At 38.4% G+C, this 20065-nt stretch overlaps 1 protein-coding gene across 14 annotated transcripts in view; it reads left to right on the plus strand.

Annotated features, from left to right (window-relative positions):
- LYRM9 (LYR motif containing 9) overlaps positions 1-20065 on the plus strand; it is a 60652-nt gene that overhangs the window by 346 nt on the left and 40241 nt on the right. For 3 of the 14 annotated variants that reach the window (XM_075518201.1, XM_075518202.1, XM_075518200.1), the window contains exon 2: positions 17584-17658. The exons of 2 other annotated variants lie outside the window; for them this stretch is intronic. Coding sequence is in view for 4 of the 12 variants with exons in the window: in XM_075518194.1 (XP_075374309.1) it covers positions 18286-18348 (63 nt within the window). In the remaining 8 variants the exon portion in view is untranslated. Of the gene's footprint in view, positions 1-45; positions 233-3440; positions 3463-3555; positions 3837-6456; positions 6636-17583; positions 17659-18240; positions 18349-20065 lie in introns of those variants that run through there. 9 more of the 14 variants (XR_012777989.1, XM_075518197.1, XM_075518199.1 and 6 more) reach the window with 8 other exon arrangements.

Genomic DNA, 20065 nt, shown 5'->3' on the forward strand with positions numbered 1-20065 from the left:
GGAGCGGGGCGCGGTCGGGGCGGGAGCGCCCCTGCTCTCGGGGGGGCCCTGCGCCCGCCACCGTGGCTCTCCCGGGGCCCTCTGGCCACTCCTGGGGCGGTGGTGGGGCCCTCAGGGCTGTGCTGGCTTTGGGGGGAGCTGGCTCTCCTCCCCGGCCGGGGCCGAGCGAGGGGGGAGGAGCTCGGTTTCCTGAGGTAGATGTTTTTGCCTCAGCCCCGCGCTCCAGCGGAAGGTGATTACTAAAGCTGTCTTTCACAAAAGAATCTTCCTAACTCGGCTAGCGGAAAAGCGAATATGCTTTAAAGACGGGGGCTGGCCTCGAAAAGTGGGGTGCTTGGGGGTTTTGTTTGTTTGTTTGTTTTTCCCTTCGATTTGAAGACCAGAAGGTAAAAGCTTGAAGCAAGTGAGAGTGGGGAAGGTGCAGAGTGCTGGCACTGAGGGCCTGAGCCTCGCCTGCAGGCTCCAGAAGCGGGGAGAAGCCCAGTGTCTCGGTGCAGGATGAGCATCCCTCTGCCCTGAGGTCGGGAGGAAAAAAAACATCAGAGGTTTCCGATCTCTTCAGCAGATAGCTAGCAGCAGATGCTATAGCCAGCTCTCCTCAAAGTCGGTTTTTTGAGGCTTGCTGCAGCATGCTCATCAACACGCTCAGAAGTTATGTTTCAAATGTGAAGTACATGTTAACCTAGGACCAAAATATTTTTTGTGGTTTGTTGTTTTAGTTCACTTATGCCATTAATCTACATGCTTGGGGAATGCAGTGTGGTTCTTTAAAGCATGTGTTCCCTAAAACGTGGAGATTAATAAAAATTTGACAGTTTTAACACTTTCCACTTTCTTGTGTGAATATTAATCATATCTGATTAATAGTTTTACTTCAGAAAAAACCCTAGTTATCAGAGTCTTACCCGTGATGGTAGTAGAGTTAAATTAACTGTGAGAGTGATAAAGAGGTTCCTTCGTATGATTAAACTGGGTGAGCAGTTCCAAAGGAAATAAATGACTGACGGTGAATTTGTACGTGCCCCTGTTATGGGTGAGCTGACAGCCTTTCCTTCCCTGCATCTGGTTCCTGTCTGAACAGAGGAAAAACGACTAGCAGAACTGTAATAATACAACTGTTTTACCAACAAATCCCTGATGGTACAATATCAAGTACTGTGACCTGTCTTTTCTCTGTGTGTCTCTAAAAAATGAACGTCATTGGACTTCTATACGGCATGGGGGAAAGGAGACTAGAAATGTGAAAGCCTGTTGCAATTCCTAAAATTTGAGTGCAAAGTCTTTTTAAGAATGGGTTTTGGATACTTTTTGTCTGCTCTTTGAGAATGTAAACAAGAAAAGTCATGCAGGAATTAAGACAAGTTTCTTTGTTAAAACTGTTTCTGCTGCATTTTGAAATGTTGTTAGCTAATATTCCAGTCTGGAATTATAGTAGAGTTTTGCTATCGTGTCACAGTTTTTAAAACAGACTTCACTTTTAAAAAAAAAAAAAGGCAAGAGTAGAATTGATTTACAGCCATTTTATAATATTACGTATTGGAAGAAGAGACAGAATACTTATTTAGAACTTGTATTTCTAGCTGTCTGTTTGAACTTTTTATTGAAGTTGATAACAAACTGCTAATATGAATATGGCATGCTCCAAGGATTCTCTGGGTTTCTGCATCCCCTCAGGCTCTGGAGAGGTATGGTGTGGTACATGGGACAATGGAAGGAAGTGGATACGAAGTCGGTTGGGTGGGCCTGGGCATAGGGAAGTGCTGTGAAGACTGGAAGGCTTTTAAACCTCTCCCACACGTTTTCATTATGGACTTTTTTCTTTCTCTGTTATTGCGAAATCTTTCCAAGTAGTAAAATTGAGCAATTGCCTAATAATTGTTGTATGGAAACTTGGGTTCTAAGTGTATTTACAGATTAATGTCTCAGTGGCATTATTCAAGTCAAAATGCAGAGTGTCATCTTAATTTTTTTTTTTCAGTTAGGTACATTACTGAGTTAACTGGATCGCATGTCTTTAAACAATTGATTTTCAGTAGAGTTTAATTTTTACTGGTGTATTTGCTGAACGTCAGTCATCTTCAACTGCATGTTGGGAAGGAAGACATTTATCTTGTTCTTGCCAGTGGACTATAGTTGAATTTATGGTCATAAACAAAGCATTGAGTGATATGGAAAAAGTCAGCCTTTTTCTAGCATAAACTGAAAGTCTTGTAACGACTGCTTATTGAGAAGTGTTCATAGATGTGCGGTTTTGGTGACTAATTTAGGAGCCTAATCTCTGTAGGCTTCTTATTGTTAAAGGGTAAAGAGTTGTACTGCATTGCCGTCTGGAGGAACCTGATTTAGGTGTGTCTGGACATCACCTAACATTTCTTTCCCCATTGACTATATGGAGCCTTTTGAGAGAAGCTCCTGAACAGCCATGTTTAGTATTAAGCAGGGTGGTTTTACCTACTCATTTTTGCAGTGGATAGGGAATAATTCAGGCCTAGATCTCTGGTAGCATATTTTAAAGCTTTGTGTAACCGTCTCCCCTGGAGCAGCTTGTGTCCCTGAGAACCTGTTCTTTCAAGTATTGTGCTCATGAAAAGATGGGAATTGGATCCACTTCTCATTAGTGTTTAAAGCATCTGTTTACACTTCCTTGTGAACAAACCAGTTGCCAATTAACCTGAGGGAAGCATCAGCTGAATCTCATGCTGTTTCTTTATCCTTATTACTTTAAGGAAGGGTCAAAATGATGGGGATTGTACTCAGCATCTTTGCCATAGTTGAGGATGTTACATATGTGCAGCTTTCCATTGCAAGTATCACATGATGCATTACAAGATCATGAATGTCACCTGTATTGTTATGAAAAACAGACTACTTTTTCAACAGTTCACCTGTGGTGTTGTTTTTTAAAGTTTTGATTTGTTTATTGATGCCCCTTTTCTTTATGGTTATCATCAAACACCAACCATCTCAAGCTTTTGGATAGAGGTTATCTTTAGTAAATCTCAGAGAAAACAGTAACCAGTTCCATCAGCTCAGACAGCCTTCAGTCTGACTGTTTACTTATGTATTGCCACCAAGTGGTCTGGGGCAACTCCTAGGTCCACTGTTTGGTGAGTAGGGTTAGTTGCCTGAACCAGAACACTCTAGCCAGCATAAAGAGTTTCTCCCCACACACCTTTGTCTAAACTTACTGACTTCCTATTGATTTGTCATACAACCTTTTTGTATTAGCTTTGGTGAATCAAATCCATGGTGACTTCATTTTTGGCTGTACATTAGTAAATAAGTGTCTTGTCTTAGAAATACTCTAAAAGTGTTGTTAGACACTGTCATGTAGATGAATTTTCAGCAGTGAGAGCAAAAGAAGTGAACTGGGTTGCAGTCCTGGCATTGTCACCAGTTTTCCTGGTGGCTTTTGACTGGACTGCTACAAACCATGCTTTCCAGTTTCTGCGTCTGTAAAGTGTAAGTAAAATCTGGGAGCTGCTTTATTTTTTTATTTATTTTAGTTTAACTAAATGCTTCAACCATATTATCCATCTTCTATTTGCCCTTTGAAATTGAACCAGCTCTTTTCAATGAGGTGAGAAACTGGTGAGATGGCAGCTGAAGGGATACGCTTATCTTGTGCGTCCATATGGAGTTATGTCAGATGCCAGTGTTGAACGACCCACCCTAACAAGTATATCTTCCTTCCACACTTGGGTTTATAAACACTTTTAATTGGTGTCCCTGGCCTCTGTCATGCTGTGAAGCTGAAGACTGTCAGTTCAACTGCTTTTTAGGCACTTCATGCTTTGAAAGTTAAGGGGGACAAGATCCAGTTGATTCATATGGAGGTATGTTTAAGGAAAAAACCTTTTAAAAGAATATTAAGGAAACATGAAACTTGCGGACAACATGCTCAACTTGTAATAGACTGTTTCCTCAGTACAGGTCTGTTACCTGAAAGTGTTACCTATTAGTTATATGAATCACTCCTACTTAGAGCAGGGCTGCAGCATGAACTAATCGTGTACTGTTGTAAGTCAGTGCTTCCTTGTTATTTAATGTCTCTGTATAAGAAGCATAACAAGGGGGAGCTCGTTACAGAGCTGGCTCATAGAACTTTGAGTAAGAGTGTTTTGTGAGTAGTTCAATGAGCTTGAGCTGCCTGATGAGTGAGTTGGCAAAATCTAACCATAGTAATTTGAACTGGGCAGGTAGAGACATTGCTCTAGATCCTGCCAAAGCCCAGTTTGATTGCAACTAATTTGTCATCCCCAGTGATGCATGGAGATACGTGATTGGTGACTACTGCTGATGAAACATGACAGATCAATTCTAATCTCTTACTGGTGAAGACAGTTATTCATGGGGACATGCATCTGTCTCTTACTATTTTATTCACAGTAAGAGTGCTGTAAAGCAGTAGCAAGTCTGCTGTTTGAGTATCAAACACTGAATGCTAGTACATCTAGATTTGTCAGGTGCTCTTTGCTAAACTCATTTAAAAACTACATATGAAAGTAAATACTGTGCATTAGAAACAGGGCACAGACTTGTCCCTTTTTGAAAATCTACAGTATCAAGTTCAGTCTTTTCTGACACTTGAGAGATTTATTTTCCCCTTGGATTTGCCACTTGCTTTGCAGGAGTATAATCTTTTTGACAGCACTCTGCATAAGGGCAAGGGATTGAAGACAATTTGTAATCAGCCAGTTCTATTTCTTTGATGCTCCGCAGCAGTGTTTTAACCTTAAAATTCTCTGCAAAAGATTGTATCATATTGCACAGTATAAAATGTTATGGTCCAATTCCAGACATAGGCTTTGTGGGTTTTTTCTTGTACCACAAGAACTAGTTGTGAAAACAGGACTCTGAATATTAGAATGAATCTTTTGATTTCATGGCTGAGTATTGTGCATAAATGTCCTTCAGCACTTATGCATGTAGGGTTTTTTGTGACCCTTTAGTGCAGAAGTAGTAACATGAAGTGGAACAAAGCATAATAAAATGCTTGCGCAGTTTTGTCTCTGATCCACAAAAGGGGTACTCCGAGCTGCACTATTGATAATTTATCATGTGGGTGTTTGACAAGCCCACACATACCTTGATATACAACTCTGCAGATACAGTCCTCAGTGTTCTATAATACCCTGGTAATATTTTATTCATAAATCCTAATGCTGAAGCCCTTAAGGTGTCATAAACACAGTGCTAATGCCTGCAAATTTGAGGGGGGGTTGCTTAGATAACTATCATGCTCTGAATAAACTGTGGACCTAACATACAACAGAATGAACATGAATATGCACAAAGTATCATAGGATTAAAGTTCCTGTTGGTGTGTGTTAGTCCTTTTCTTTGCAAAGAATAATTTTCCAGAGTTTTCATCTTTAACACCTTTTCTCTACAAAACCGGAAAAGAATAAATTAATCTGTTAATAAAATGCAGTGAGGACAGGGGGAAAGAACATTTTGTTTTGACTTTGATTATGTATAAAGGTTTGTGTCTTAAAGTTTGCAAGGATGGCAATATGCCTTCATTGAAGAGGAGGGCAGGATTCTGCTCGTGTTTTTGAATGAGGGATAAATCCCTGTTCTGCTCTGGGCAATGTATTAATAAGAAGATGGGGAAAGAATCAAGTAGTCAAACCGAGTGGATGACTGTGCACAAGCTTGTTAGTCTATCAAAAAGGCATGTTGACCAAGATGAGCCTCATCTTTGTCTTTAAGGCAGCAGTGTGGGAACTTGGCGTCTTCTTTGCAAAGTGATTAAAATGATGGAATGGTACTTACTGCAGTAGAGCTGCACAGATGTGACTGAGATATGGGGTAGGGGACAACTGGTGTAAATGACAGCTGGTGTCATCTAAGATACTGCATATCTCTGATGTCGGAGATCAGACTCTACAGGCGCTTATGTTGCTTCACTGGCCTGTCAGCCCTGTTCGTGGCTCTTGCAGTGTAGTTTTTGTGGTGGTCGTGTTGTGGTTGACAGCTTTGGCCCGAGTTTGTTCAGTATACCGTATATAGAAATAGGAAGATCATGATTAGCACTGGGGCTTGAATTCATCCCAAAGACTACCCCCTCCAAAACACTGAACTCCATACCCTGTCATGCTTTCTAGCCAAAAGTGTTTTATTTTGAATTTTCTGAAGGAGTTACTGAATTCTTTGCTCACTGCAGAGCTTAAGCATGAGCTTGGCTTTAACTGGGAGTGCTCAGGTGCTTAAAGTTGGTTGATAGTAATTTGCCATTTAAAGACTTCAGCCTGATTGATTAGTTCTTTCTGTCTCATTTTCCTTCTTGCTGCTAAACACCAGTTGCAGGAGGTAGAGGGGAGGTCTTTATCCCCTGTGGCTTTTTGGAGAAAGTGACAGTTCTGCAGTTCTCTCTGTTCTACATTTCTTTGCACCAGAAATGACCCTGCTGCTCTTTGTCACCAGTGTTTCCTTTTATCTCTCTCCTGGCAGCTGCTCTTGCTCCATTTTGATGTTGGAACAGCAAATGAACTCGCTCTGAAGCAAATGTCATGCCAGTAAAGATGTTGAAGCAGCAAGAAAATCATCTCTGTCTCTGAAGACTGAATTGGAGACCTTTGTGAATGAGATGTTCTTAAAATAGCTCCACAGCATGTTATCTTCCCTAGAAGGTGGGGAATTGAAAACACCACCACAAGCCACTTGCTTTTGTGTGAGCAGGATCCCTAAATAATTTTTTTTGTAGTGGGGAGAGAAGCAGGTTGTTTACATTTCCTCCAAATTAAAATAGGTACAATAATTTCCAAGCACTTTATTTCTGCTATATCTTTTATTCAGAGATGGGGCAGGGAGGAAGGAAGGAGGCCAAGACACCAGTACTTATGATATGTTGAATTTTCTGGATTATAGATTTAAGCAGAATAAAATACTGTTGCTGTGGTTGTATTTTTGGAAACACCATCCTTCAGAGACCCGACTTCCTGCTCTAGTTGTCTCACAGTTAGCTTTTTGTTCTGTCATCGATGCCAGTGACGACAAATTGAACAAAGCAATTCAGTTGATCTGAATTGATTGTGTGCTTCTCTGATTGTGTGCCTCTTGCTAAGAGTTTTGTTTGCAACATCATGGCTAATGGTCATGATTATTTCTTGTCCCGAATTAGCTATGTTCAGTGTAATTATGTCCTGATTACACTGAAACAAAGTGCTTGCAACAATTTGCTATGTCGGATTAGCTGTGTTTTGACCCAATATTCTATAAGTATGATTCGGTGAAGTCCTGGGTAGGAGATTAAACCTTTAGGTGGTTAAGTTCTTGCAGGTGATGATGTATCTGTAAACAGTTATCTGTATCAGTTAGTTTTGTTTGCTCTAGCTTTATAATGATAGCACAAAGTCCAACCTGATTCTGGTTCCTCTCCCCACCCCCACCGCTTATTTCCAGTTTGCATAGCTTCTTAGTGCTTTTTCATGTAACGACTAATTTTATCTAGCACAATAGCTCATAAATCCTTCACCATGTCAGAGTTCCTTGAGTCTTGTAGTAGACCATATGCATTCAGCATCAAAAAAAGAACAGTGCGTTATGGAAACACTTAAACAGTAATTTTTAAATTGCGGTCTTTGCAGCAGCACACCTATCCATTACAGCAGGGCAATTTTGAGAATGCAACTTAAACAGTTTTTCTCTGAGGCACAGAGTAGTGATTATTCTCTGTGGTCTTGCCAATATTACTATATTTCTTTGTCATACACAAATAGTCAAGAAAGGAATACATACAGGACCAAGACATCTGGAAGCTAATAGGAAACAACAGACTCGCAGCCTGGTTCATAACAATGTTTCACTCCAGCCTTGTCTTCAGAGCGTGATTCCAGTAAACTGGGATAATGTAATGCTAATTAAACTTAGGTTTACATAGAAGATTTGTTAGGCTTGGAGTTGCACTAATTCTGTGCTTTATTAGGTCATCACAGATGTGAAAAACAAATTTCATATTGACTCTAGAATTATATCCATATATCTGATAGCAGACTTTGGTAATGTTTATTTGAAATGGACTGTGTGAAGCCAAATCCTTGCGTAGTTCATGTAAGTCGGCACGGCTTCTTTCAAACTGACCTCCATGCTGTTTTTTGGTTTGGATCTTTTTTAGAAGCAAAGTTCTTTAACTGTGTTGTGATGGAAATAGCTTAAAGATCAGCTTTTTGTGTGGTGTATGGAGCCATTCAATGCTCTGTTTTCCATGTGCTTTATTTAACTTCTGTCAGGTTGTTCAGTGGGTGTTTTGTACTAATGCTACCTGTCTGAGCCTGTTGTGTTTGTGTTGGAGCTGGTGAAACACCTGCCCAAGTTATTAACTTACGTTGGTTATTTTTACCGTAGGTTTACGTACCATTTGATGCTTTGGGCTCATATCTGTTGCAGGAACGTATTTCATATGTAGAGATAAAGTTACATTAAATATTATGGTCTTATTAAAGAGTCTGTTCAGTGGAATTTCAAATAACAGGTAATCAACAATAAACGTAGAGCCAAAAACTCTTTACTTTTACTGGGGTTTTTTTTTTCACAGTATTGTTAATGAAATAACAGAAACCAATTTCTCCTGGCAAAAAACACTGTGATTTTAGTCTGCATGTGACAGTACCTGTATATATTTTTCCAAGAGTTGCATCACCATTTGCTGCTTGTTTAAACGTGTCACATGTTTAGTGACCTTGTTCTTCTATGGGATCCACTGTTTCTGGAGTAAAAACTAGCTAAAAATAATACCAAGCCAGAAGTTGAGTAGAGTTCTCTAAATTACCCTAGCTGAGGATCTGGGCAACCATGGCCTCTATGGATAGCAGAGATTCTCAGCTAGTGTAATGTAAAATACTTTGTATAGGCAAAACCCTCAAGGAAACTGATTAATGTGCGATAATAAAACCTATGTGGTTCTAGCCCTGTGCAGTCTATTCCAGTTTGGATACATTCTTTGGACTGCTCTTGCTGCTAGGTGCTTTTGATTCACTGGTTTTCTGCAGTGTACCTCTAATATTAGTGGATTATTTAATTTGCACAGTGTGACCGTGGGCACAGTTACTTGTTTATGACGTTCTTAAATACGGTGTGTAATGTCAGGCATAGAAGTAAAGATCAGGAGGTTTATCAGGGCAAATCTCTGACAGTCATCACGTAACTTACACCTCAGTTTTACGTTGGGTAAGCACATTTGCCTAATTCAGCGTGGAGTTTACATGTCATACAATTCAGTTGCTGTCTGGATTCAAACCTACTAGCCAAGAAAGATAAAGGGTTAGGAAATAATCTTCATTTACATGTAACCTGGGAATTACTGATTAAGGTGACTAGAAGGTCTGTTTCTTTGGTTAGGCAGACAACAATCATTATGTTGTACATGAAGAATTTTGTTAGTTTAAGAGCTCTTGCTGATATATTTCCACCCGAATCATCAACTAGCTTTGGGTATTTGATTTCTCGATAGCCTCAAGAGAGCTGCTGTCAATGTTCGGTCTTAGCTGCAGAACATAGTAGCAGGTATAGCATGAGCCATTTTGGCTATAACATCTATTGCCTTTTCTCCTAATATATTGCAGTGCTCTCTTTCTGAAGTCCCAGCAACCTTAACACAAGAAAGTCCAAGAAACTTTAAAACTAAACTTTTAACACTGTATTTTATACAAATCATGTAGATGAAGCAATACTCCATGTGGGGTACATTTTGAGAATTCATTAGTTATGCTGTTGCCTCACATAATCCTGTACTTGAAATCAGATGTTTTTGAAGAAAATAAATCTTGTGTTATGTGTACTTGGGAGCAAAAAATGCATGCCTCGCATGTAATGTACGTATTGACTGTTGTTATTTTGTTTATAAAAAAATGATTGTAATGAATGGAGTACCTGTCTTGCTTATGGAATTGAGTAATCTGTATACGAGTGAGCAGTAAAATTAATCAGGGAAAAGTCTGATACAACATTCTGCCAGAAACACGAAGAGAATCTTCTACAGGTCTGTGAACATCTGAATACTTTTATTTTTCTTGAACTCGGTGGAAGGGGGATTGATAAGTGAAAGTACTAGATGCAAAAATGAAATCACTAATTGAAGAGCATGGACTTTTTATAGCAAACAGTTTCATAATTATATTCATATCATACGTTTAAACAGGGGAAATACTAAAAATTTGACATCTTCAATTCTTCACCTTTTGTGTGAAGGTGGAAATAATTGATGGAAATAATTAACATTACTGATAGAAACACAGAGTTTTCTAACTTCTCTCCATTGTTTTAAGACTATTAATGTTTTTTTCCTAATCTTGCTTTTTGACATGATAATATCCCTTTAAGGGCTTTCTTTACCAGATCAATTCCTTTCTGACTAGGAGAACTAAAGCTTTTCAGCTGTCTGTCCGATTTATCCTTCTGGACTAAATCTCTCGTATCAAGATAACCAGCAGCAATACTCCCCTCGGGAGATCTGTATCTGTTAGTTATGCATCACTAATTTCTGTGGTGTTGGTGGACCAGTCGGTTGCAAGAAAGCTGTTTTGTAAACAGTTATGGCTGTTGGGGGTTTGTCTTTACTTTTTTTTGAGGATTTTTGTTTGTTTTGAAATCTATCTTTTACATGGCAGCGATTGAAAACCTGCAGATTTACACGTGTGTGAAGAAATATAGGGCAGCTTTAGGCAGCTCCTTTGGGATGTTAATTGCCTACGGATTTCACATAGTACTAATGAGGAGCCATGTTATACATAGCGAAGGAAATTTATTCCAAAAATACTTATGATGGAGAATGTCATCTAAGAGATACAGGGCTCTCAAAGTACAACAGTTGTTTGTAGCTGTTGTGTAAATCTCTGGTGTCTGTCAGTGTGTGTGTGCCTGCTACCACAGTGATGGCACTCTGTCTTAAATATACCAGTCTGAATTCCAAGCATCCTAAAAGCTGCTGGTAACTTTTCTTTTGCCCTATGATCTTAATTATATTCAATTTAATTCACTGTAACGGAAAGTGAGATGTAAATATTCTGTAAATGAGACTCTGAGGTGACATAGTAGCAGTCTGGCATTAAAAAGAAGGGGTGCAGTCTAAAGAGAAACTGTATCTAGATGACAGTGCAGATCAGAAGCCACTTATATACCGATGTATATGATGAAGAAGAGATGGCTCTCTTGTTCCAACATGCACTAAGCCTTATTTTTGCAGTGTGGTGCTATGCTGTTCAGCAGATCGTAGAGGATCAATACAGCATCAAAATTTTCACATCTGTCACATGTAAAATTTTCTGAATTGCTTCTGATAAGTAGCTGGACATTATTTAGGTTTCTGGTGTTTAGTGGAGGACTTGGATGTTATCAGCGAAGTGCCTGCTTAGCCTTCACATACTGTGCTTCTGCTGGTCTTGCCTGGAAGCCTTGTCAAGGTATTTCACTACACAGGTTTGTGCATGTATTTATTTCTGGGGTTTGGGGGGGGGGGGGGGGTGTGTGTGCTGTATGTGAAGAGACAGACTTGGTGAGAGTTAAGCATGTATCAATTGCATTTTATACTCTGTAGCCGCAGCAGTGGCACCGCTTACCTCCCTGGTGTCTCTCCAGCTCCTCAACATCACTGACCAAGTTTAAGAAAGTGGAAAGAACTATGGTGCTATGTCAATAATGTGAGTGGCAAACGCAATCTAGCAGGAAAGCAGGTTACTCCCCAGCTGGAATGCAGACCAGGCTTCAGTTAATCCCTCCCTTAGCCAGAGAAAGGTGGTTTTAATCTATTTATTATGCATTTGGTTGTTTTTTTCAGCACTGATATGTCTGCAAATAGCACTGTTAGTCTTTTACTATCCATTTGCCGTATCAGCAGATGTATCAGGACATGAAGCTGTTTTCAGTCACTCAAGTCTAATCCCAAGTAGTGCCATAGGATCTTGTGAATTGCTCTAGGTTTATACAGAAGTAAATGACAGTAGAACATGTCATTTTTAAGAACCTGCTACCAGCTGTCTTAGTATTTTTTTTTTTACAGCTGAATTTCTTTTCACTGATGTTTAAGACAAAACTAATTTGATATGATTATCAGAGAAGGAAAATTAAAAGGACAAAATCGTACAGGAAGCTCATTAAAATGGAAACACTGAAATAACTGGGTAATTGGGCATTGATTTTTGTCCTCACCACCTCACTTGCTTTATAAGCAGTTTTGTATTAGAAGTAACATGTCTGCAGGATGATGCTCCAACATCTGTTATTGCTGAAACAAAATTATTTGCTTGGTTTTTTCTTCTCTCCACATTCTTCCAACATCTCCATGTGTAGATCTGTCCTGTGTATTAATCATATCTAATACTGCTCCTTTCCAGGGAAAATACATCAAAGAGCATGGGATTCTGTCTTTGCTTAGGAGGGGAATGTTTTGGTGTGGGATTTTGTATTGCTATTCACTTATTAGATATGAGGTGACTGACTGTGAAATGGAATAATGTGAATGAGGACTCTGAGGGCTGCTAGCATGAAGTCCATGCGCAGCTATGGTGCTCTCAAGTGTGTTTATGTGAAACAAAGTTGTTCACAGGCTATGGCCTGTCTTCTGAAATGTTAGTGTCATCTTATGTGATTAAAACTATGCAAATTTTCCTTATTTTGTTTTCTCAGAATGTTTGCAGGCAAATCACCATTTCTTAAAAAGTATTCCACATTGAAAATGCTCAATAATTGTGTTGGGATTTTTTTTTTTTTTACTTTATAGGTTGATCCAATAAATTGAGTATAAATCTATCTTGCTGAATGTTTGCTATTTCAATCACTCTGGCTGTGATTATTCTGATAGGAAGCAATATATTTTCTTTGTTTTATGTTTTGGATGATTGCTAAAATATATATGGTTGCATGTGGCAGTTTTAAGATTCAATTTATGAATGTGACTTTAATGCTTCTCAGTATTTGTACTATAAAAATACAACTGCATAAAGGTTCATAGCAAGAAAAAAGAAAATCTGAACAATAGATTTGAAATAATATTTGGAAATATTTTCTGATACCTAATTATCGTGATGTTAATTGTGTCTTCCAGAATTCAAACTATGCCCTAGTTGGGAAAGGACATGCTTAAACCCATTCCTATCCAGGAAAACGCTTGAGCTGGATTTTAAGCATGTGTATAAGTTATATTAGTTAAATGACTCACAGCTATTTGCTTAAATCCTATCCAGTGTTAGACTGACTAAATATATTAGAATTGCAATGTAAATACTGCAGTAAATAAGATAAATATGGGTGTTGGTTTTGCTATGAACTTATCACTGATTTTGACTTTTACAGTCATTTTTATGGTATACAATTGAAATCAGAAAAGAATGGAAATTTCAACTAATTTTTTAATATGCTGAAATGTATTAAGCTACACAAAAGAATCCATATTATAGTAATCCTGCATATATACAGGAAAAGAGTACCCAGCATGCATGGCAGATGGTTTCAAGGGAAATCCTCGAGAGCTAAGATTAAAAAGCAATTTTCAGCAAGTTTAAAATTGGTCTCCATATTTGGGTCACAGATATTAAGTCTTTCGTTGCAAACAAATGAGGGAGAAGTCTTGTCGGATTATTATGGAAATGTTTCTTAATAAAAGCTGACCAGTGCGCACCGTGGAAGAAAGAAATGAGAATGTCAGTTGAATCCACTTCTGATCCTGTTTTAGCAACAGTGGGAAGTGGAGTTGTGATATCCAGAGACAGTGGTATGTTGCAAGTAACTGGGATTCATCGTTTGGCTAATGAACATTGGTGACCCTTTTAAAAATAATGTGTATGTGGCTTCAATTTTTGTCTGCCCACTGAAGCAAATTTACATAAAGACAAACACAAAAATTGAAGAACAAAATATAAAGAATGATCTTGATTTTTGTTGTTCTGGGTCTGCAAAGTTGGAATTTTCAAGGAAATGCAAGGTATAAAGGTACCGAAATCCCATTTTGTTTCACATTTGTCAACTCTGTTCCTGTCCCTGCCAATTTTCATTGATTTCATTGGCCTTTGTATCAGAACTCCATATTTTTATACTGCAGTAGATGTGTGTGGATAATGCTGCTCCCCTCTCCTACCCATCACTTTATTTTAAACTTTCTGATAAATAATTTTTGGTGTGTTAGAAATGACAGGTTTATACCCGTTTACATTTAGGAAATTAATCACCATTTATTAAAGTGTAAATGCTTTTCATATAGCATTTTTCTATTTCTTTTGGCTATGGCAAGCTTGTCTGATAAATAAGGAATTGAACAGCAATGCTTTTGTTCAGTCACAGACAGGAATGAACATGGGCTCCACATTTTGCTTGGAAGCGTGTCTGCACTTAGAAAGGGAAAGCAAGCCCATGTTTCTCAAACATGTTTTAGGGCCACAATAGAACTTGATTTTTTAAAAATTTTACTTTTTTTTTTTTTTAAGGTTATATTCTAAAGTAAACAGTACCATGCAAACATTGTTCCAGGCTGCAGCTGTTTATGTTGGTGGTGTTCGAACATCCAGAAATATTATCATCAATCTGATGCATCAAAAATTATCAAGTGCAGGTCAGCTTTGTATTCTAAGAGCAAGAGAAGACACTGGGCTTTTAGTCGGTATACATAGCACAGCAAGTTGGAGATTATTGGCTTTAACTAACTTATACCAGCTAGTAAATGTGTTAGGAGTGTAATTCACACTTACATCAGTGCTCCTTTATACACTTCTGGTAGTGTAAAGGAACCTCAAGTTTGACATGAACTATCTTTTCTTTTAAAGACTCTTCTATTTCCAAAGTAGAAATTCAAGTTAGACCTTAAGCAATGTTTAGCACTAAACAATGAAATATAGCAACTCATACTATTTTATTGTGTTCTCAAAGCTCAACTGGGTGTATTTTGAGTAGATTTGGAAAGCTTTCCGAGCAAAGGTGCCTGATGCTCTGCTGAGTGAATTACAGAAGTAATTGCTGGTTTAAGTTTCAGCCTGTGGAGAAGTTAATTGCGTTGCTCTTTGGCTATTATATTGGCTACATGTTAACAGCAAAGGACAATGTACTTCTGGAAGGGCATCATAAATGTCCTAGTGGGATAACTAACTTGCAGGTATATCTACAAAATGTTAATTAACAATGTTAAATAATAGGTGTTTTCTGCAGGACTCAACTAAGGCAGATATCAGAGGTCCTATCTGCTATTCAGAAAAGAAAATTTGGATGAATGAAAATAATGTTATAAGGCAGTTTTCAGTGTTCAGTTCTTGTACCAAAGCTAGAAAGCTTCAGTGGACTCGGGATTGACTTCTAGTTGAAGTTGAATCTGTTCTTCTAGGCCCTTGTTTTACATCACCTCCTATGGGAAGTTTACCTGTGTGCGTCTTGATATGACAAGTTGTAGCTTCATGCGATCTTGCCAGGTGTTTTTATCTTAGCATAATCTGTGTTTCAGATGGTTATTCCAGCAAAAGGGAAACATTTAGTCTTTTTCATTGGCTAACAATTGGCTCTTAAAATTCTTGAGGCAACAGGACAAGGAATAAGCTTAAGGAAGTGTTTGAAGTGGAACATGGAAGTGGGTTAGGGGATGTTTGCAGAGCACTCTTCCATAGCATGGGAAGAGCACGGAAGAGAGCTTTGAGATAGCTGTTGCATTAAAAATTTTACAAGGAAATGGTGGAAGTTAGTATTATGGGCTTATTAGATGCAAAATTCCACATCTTGGTGTTAGAGATGAGTGAGGAGAGAATACGCTATCAGGAACTTGGAAATGAAAGTAACTTCTCTTTATGTAATAAAAAGGAGAAGCAGTAAGGGAATGCAAAGAGAAGACTAACATAGATGAAGCAATGGATTAGGAAAACATTTTATTGCACAGATGAACAATAGTAGGACAACACTGAATCCAAAGAAAAGGGCACTGGATGCTCAAGATGCAGATGGATGAGAAGCTGGATGGCAGTGTTCACTGTGTGAATGGATGACAAAGGCTTGCAAGAAAAGGATACGGAGGCCTTAGCTGCAAACAAAGCATCTCCTAGGAACATAACTGAAGTGCGATTTTTTTTTTTTTTTTTTTTAAAAGCTTAATTCTTGGAACCCATGTTCCCAATGTAATTATGTGCCTTCAGAGGGCAATTATAAGTGCCTAAATTAGATATCAAAAATTGAACATCCCAAGCTGTTGTCAACCATCATCTGTCGCCAAGTTATGATATTATTAATACTTGAAACAAAAATTTCACCCATGACAACAGTTATCTTTGATCCGCATGTTTGTACATGTAGTTCAGAATTTTGCCTTAGATTTTTTTTTCAAAGACTTGCATCTTTCAAAGGGAGGCATAATAGATAGTTCAGATTCTTCTGTCATTGTTATCTTCCAGGACTTCTGTTTCAAGTGGTTTTTGAAAGTTACTGTGAAGTACCAGATGATCTGAGACTACAAGACCTGATCCAGATGTCTTTGGATAGTCAGAGCAATCAATTCTCTCGACTTTAGCAAACTTATGATCAAGTCCTAAATAAAGGAATTAGTGCTGACTTTAGAGAATAAGTTGATTTCCTTTACTTGCTGTACAATTAAGTATTCGATAAGGCAGGAGTTTCTTGTGCGGAGTCAATTGTCTCATGGGTCAAAAGCAGTTTTTTGTCAGGGCAAAGCACAATGGAAGGGGAGTAAGCTCATGCAGATCACCAAAAGATTAGACAGACAGGTGGAAAACAGAAGCCTGAATTCTCCTGTTAGGGGCCGGATGAGAGTCAGCCAGAAACTACACCAAGGTGCAACTCTGAAGCAATGTGTGACATGCTGTTAAAACGTGTTAAAAAGAATACTGCAAAAGGGAAGATTCTTGGATGTTGTTTGTCTGGTTGAGTTGTAAAAATGTTCTACATTGTGTTGGTTGTGCATTGTTTGTTTTCGGTTAAAATAACTCTCAGGGAAGTAATTCCTAGTTTTCTGCAGCCTTCTTGGGGATGATTTTTGAAAGTGAAGGTCAGTATTGCAAGTAGGGTATTGTTCAAGAAGTTATTCCCTTTGCTTCTTCCTGCAGAAGTGTACTTGAGAATTTCGAGATGAGATTGCACCACTATGGCAGTGGGAATGGAAAGCCAAATAACCAGCCAGGCCTAATGCTTCTTAAATGTTACTGAGGAGCTACTAGGCTGTCCTAATGTTGATAAATGCTTTTTCCAAAGCAACATTCTGCTCTCTGACAAATATGTAAATCTCTGTGAAATTATTGTCATTGTACAGAGTTCTGAATACTAGAAACTATGACTCTTTAAAGTAGTTAAATACTTTCCTACTTTCAGAAACTCTTAACAGGAAATATTGAAGGTTCAGTTCCACTGAGTGCTTTGGAATTTCTCTCTACTTATATCTTTTTGTAGTGTGTCTTTATTAAAAAGTGTTTTCTGAGCAGATTTCAGAAAGCAATAACCTATTCCTATCAAGGTCATGATTCATGTAATGTAACTAGTTAGACAAAAGTGACAGCTTACATACTGATAAATTGTGCTATAGATGGGCGTCTCTGCACTTCTTTATTGTGGTACTTTAAGTAGTGAGTTGAAGAGAAACAGATAATGAAAATTGATTCTTCTCTGCAGGTCTCTCTTGCTTACTGTTGGACTTCGACAGACCTAATCTGTGAAGATAATTAAAGTTCCTTTGCTCTGAATGCTGTAAGTGATTTTTTTGTTTTGTTTTATGAAAATCATTAGGAGCCTATTTGCCTCGCGTGGGGGGGGGGGGGAAAGGTGAAAATGCCAAATCACAAACAAATGGTAGAAATTAAGTTGGTGCAGATTTGTTATATGACCGTACATGTTTGCAGGAGATGTTTCTAAACAGTATTTTGTGTTCAGGAATACCCCTGTCTCCATTCCAGCCATGCTGATAAATGCAGTAGCAGAAACCTAATGGCAAATTGCAGGAAAGATTCCAGAGGAAACAATATTTTCATACTTCTGTCAGGACTACAGCTAGATTAGTAATCTCAGCGTGGTGGAGGGAATCTGCTGTTGCTGTGTGTATTGTATTTGGCTGAGAATAAACACCTGAAGTATCAGTATAGTATCTTAATGAGAATATCATGTAGAGAAGTTGGAGGGGTGATAAAACTTGTGAATGAAAAATTTTCCCTTTGGTAATGACACAGGGTGGCGGCCCTGGCTGTTATTTAGCATAACATTTGTTTGAATTTCAGGTGCCATGATAACATAACAGGAGACTTAAAATCTGTCTTTACTGTTTAATAGACTTCTCAGAGGAGCAGACTTGCCTGCTTTAAACCCTGTAAATGTAGAAGCATGGCTTCTGGAGCATCTGGGATAATACCCCCCATAGTACATGGAATCCAGCGATTGTATCTGGTAGGCTACTGCAGGGAGGCAGCATGTGGGTAGGAGGCTGGAAACAGAATGCCATGGTTTTGACCTTGTTTCAGCATCCCTTTAGCATCCTTAGGACACAGTACTCTGCTGATTCTATAATTAATAGTTATGCGTGTTGCTAATGACACATTTCTTATTTGTATGGGAGTGTCTTTTAAAACAGTTGATAGTCTTGCACCAATGAAAACATGCAAAGAGCTCTTCATACCCCCATTTTTTTCCCCAAAGCTGTGGGAACAATTTTCTGGCATGTAGAACAAAGAAGTTAGACCAAATTACATAGCCAACATCTGCACCTGGCTCACTTATTAAGCAAATATTTGGCATAGATGCTAAACTACCTTCTGCCAAGAGAGTCTTGCTGATGCAGTTGTTCAGGGATGAAGATATGATAATGTCTTTTCCTTTTTGGTTCACCAAAGCTATTTTCTTGATTTGTCAAAGTCAACATTTTGTTGGAAGGGAAAATATCTTTTTACTTTTAAATACCAGAGGTTTATTAATGGTTAATCAAACTTTTTCTAACCAACAATTTTAAGATTATGATGGTGTATCACTTTAGTTCCAATGGCAGACACATCACATATGGGTTGCCATTTTGATGGCTTTGAATGGTAATCTGACCCATAAAAACTGAAGCATAATATGCAAACTGATTTTTTTCTGGCCTGCCCTATTCTTGATGCCATCTGTGTTAGGATGGAAATGAGCCTGCTCAAAATGTGGTCTGCCAGTTTTAAGCAGAGTCGTAGTGCCAATCAGAGATGGATTTAAAAGAATAGCCTCGTGTGAACAAGAGGAGAAGGAAGAATCTCCTGAGAGCAGGAAGTTTCACTTGAAAGCATATTATATCTGTTAAATCCTGTGGCCTATGGAACATCTATCAGACCTTTCTGTGAATTCTTCACATGGATTAAGTAAACTAAACTTACTTTCTAAAAATCAAGAAAAACTCCTCAACTTCCAAATGGAGGAAGTTGCTCTCCTCCCACCACTGCCTTCTATTGCTGTCATCCATAATGGAATACAGTGCAGGAAGCTGACAGTATCTGATCCTGACAAGTATTTGCAGTGTATCCATTCAGCAAACCCAATCACAGTAAATTACTTTGTAAGTTTTGTAGATGTGTGTTTTTAATCTGCTGTATGAATCCTGTTGAAGTCATAGCATGCAGAGCCCTGGGCTGCCATTTCTGAATTCCTGTCTTTGACAGTTAACAAAAATCTATGTTGTAGGTGAAGGTGAGTACCGATCTGCTGCTGATGCATCTCAGCTCAAAAATTAAGATATTTAAGCACCTAATTTTCACTGTAGTCAATGAGATCTCCGTTTTCTTCTACTCAAATTGAGAGAGCCTGTGCTCTGAAGTTAGAGATTCAATGACCTTGTCTTATGTGCAACCACAAGTGTCTTGGTACTATTTATAATCCAAAGAAACACATTAAATGATTTTCACTGGTTAGGAATATGGTCTACAGAAATCTCTGATTTCTTTTTTTTAATCTCTTTAAATCGATTACATTGTTTGAAGGACCATTTGCTTTTGCAGTAACAAAGCATGTAAAAGAAGGCACTCATCGATGAGTTTCATGTTCGTGACACACTTGAACATCCCTCTCAAGTCCTCTTTAAGCCTTTTATTTCCAGGCTAAATAAACACCAATTTCAGCAATGTCTCATCTACTCCCTTTAATT

Source organism: Mycteria americana, chromosome 15, assembly GCF_035582795.1.
Source record: "Mycteria americana isolate JAX WOST 10 ecotype Jacksonville Zoo and Gardens chromosome 15, USCA_MyAme_1.0, whole genome shotgun sequence".
Taxonomy (NCBI): Eukaryota; Metazoa; Chordata; class Aves; order Ciconiiformes; family Ciconiidae; genus Mycteria; species Mycteria americana.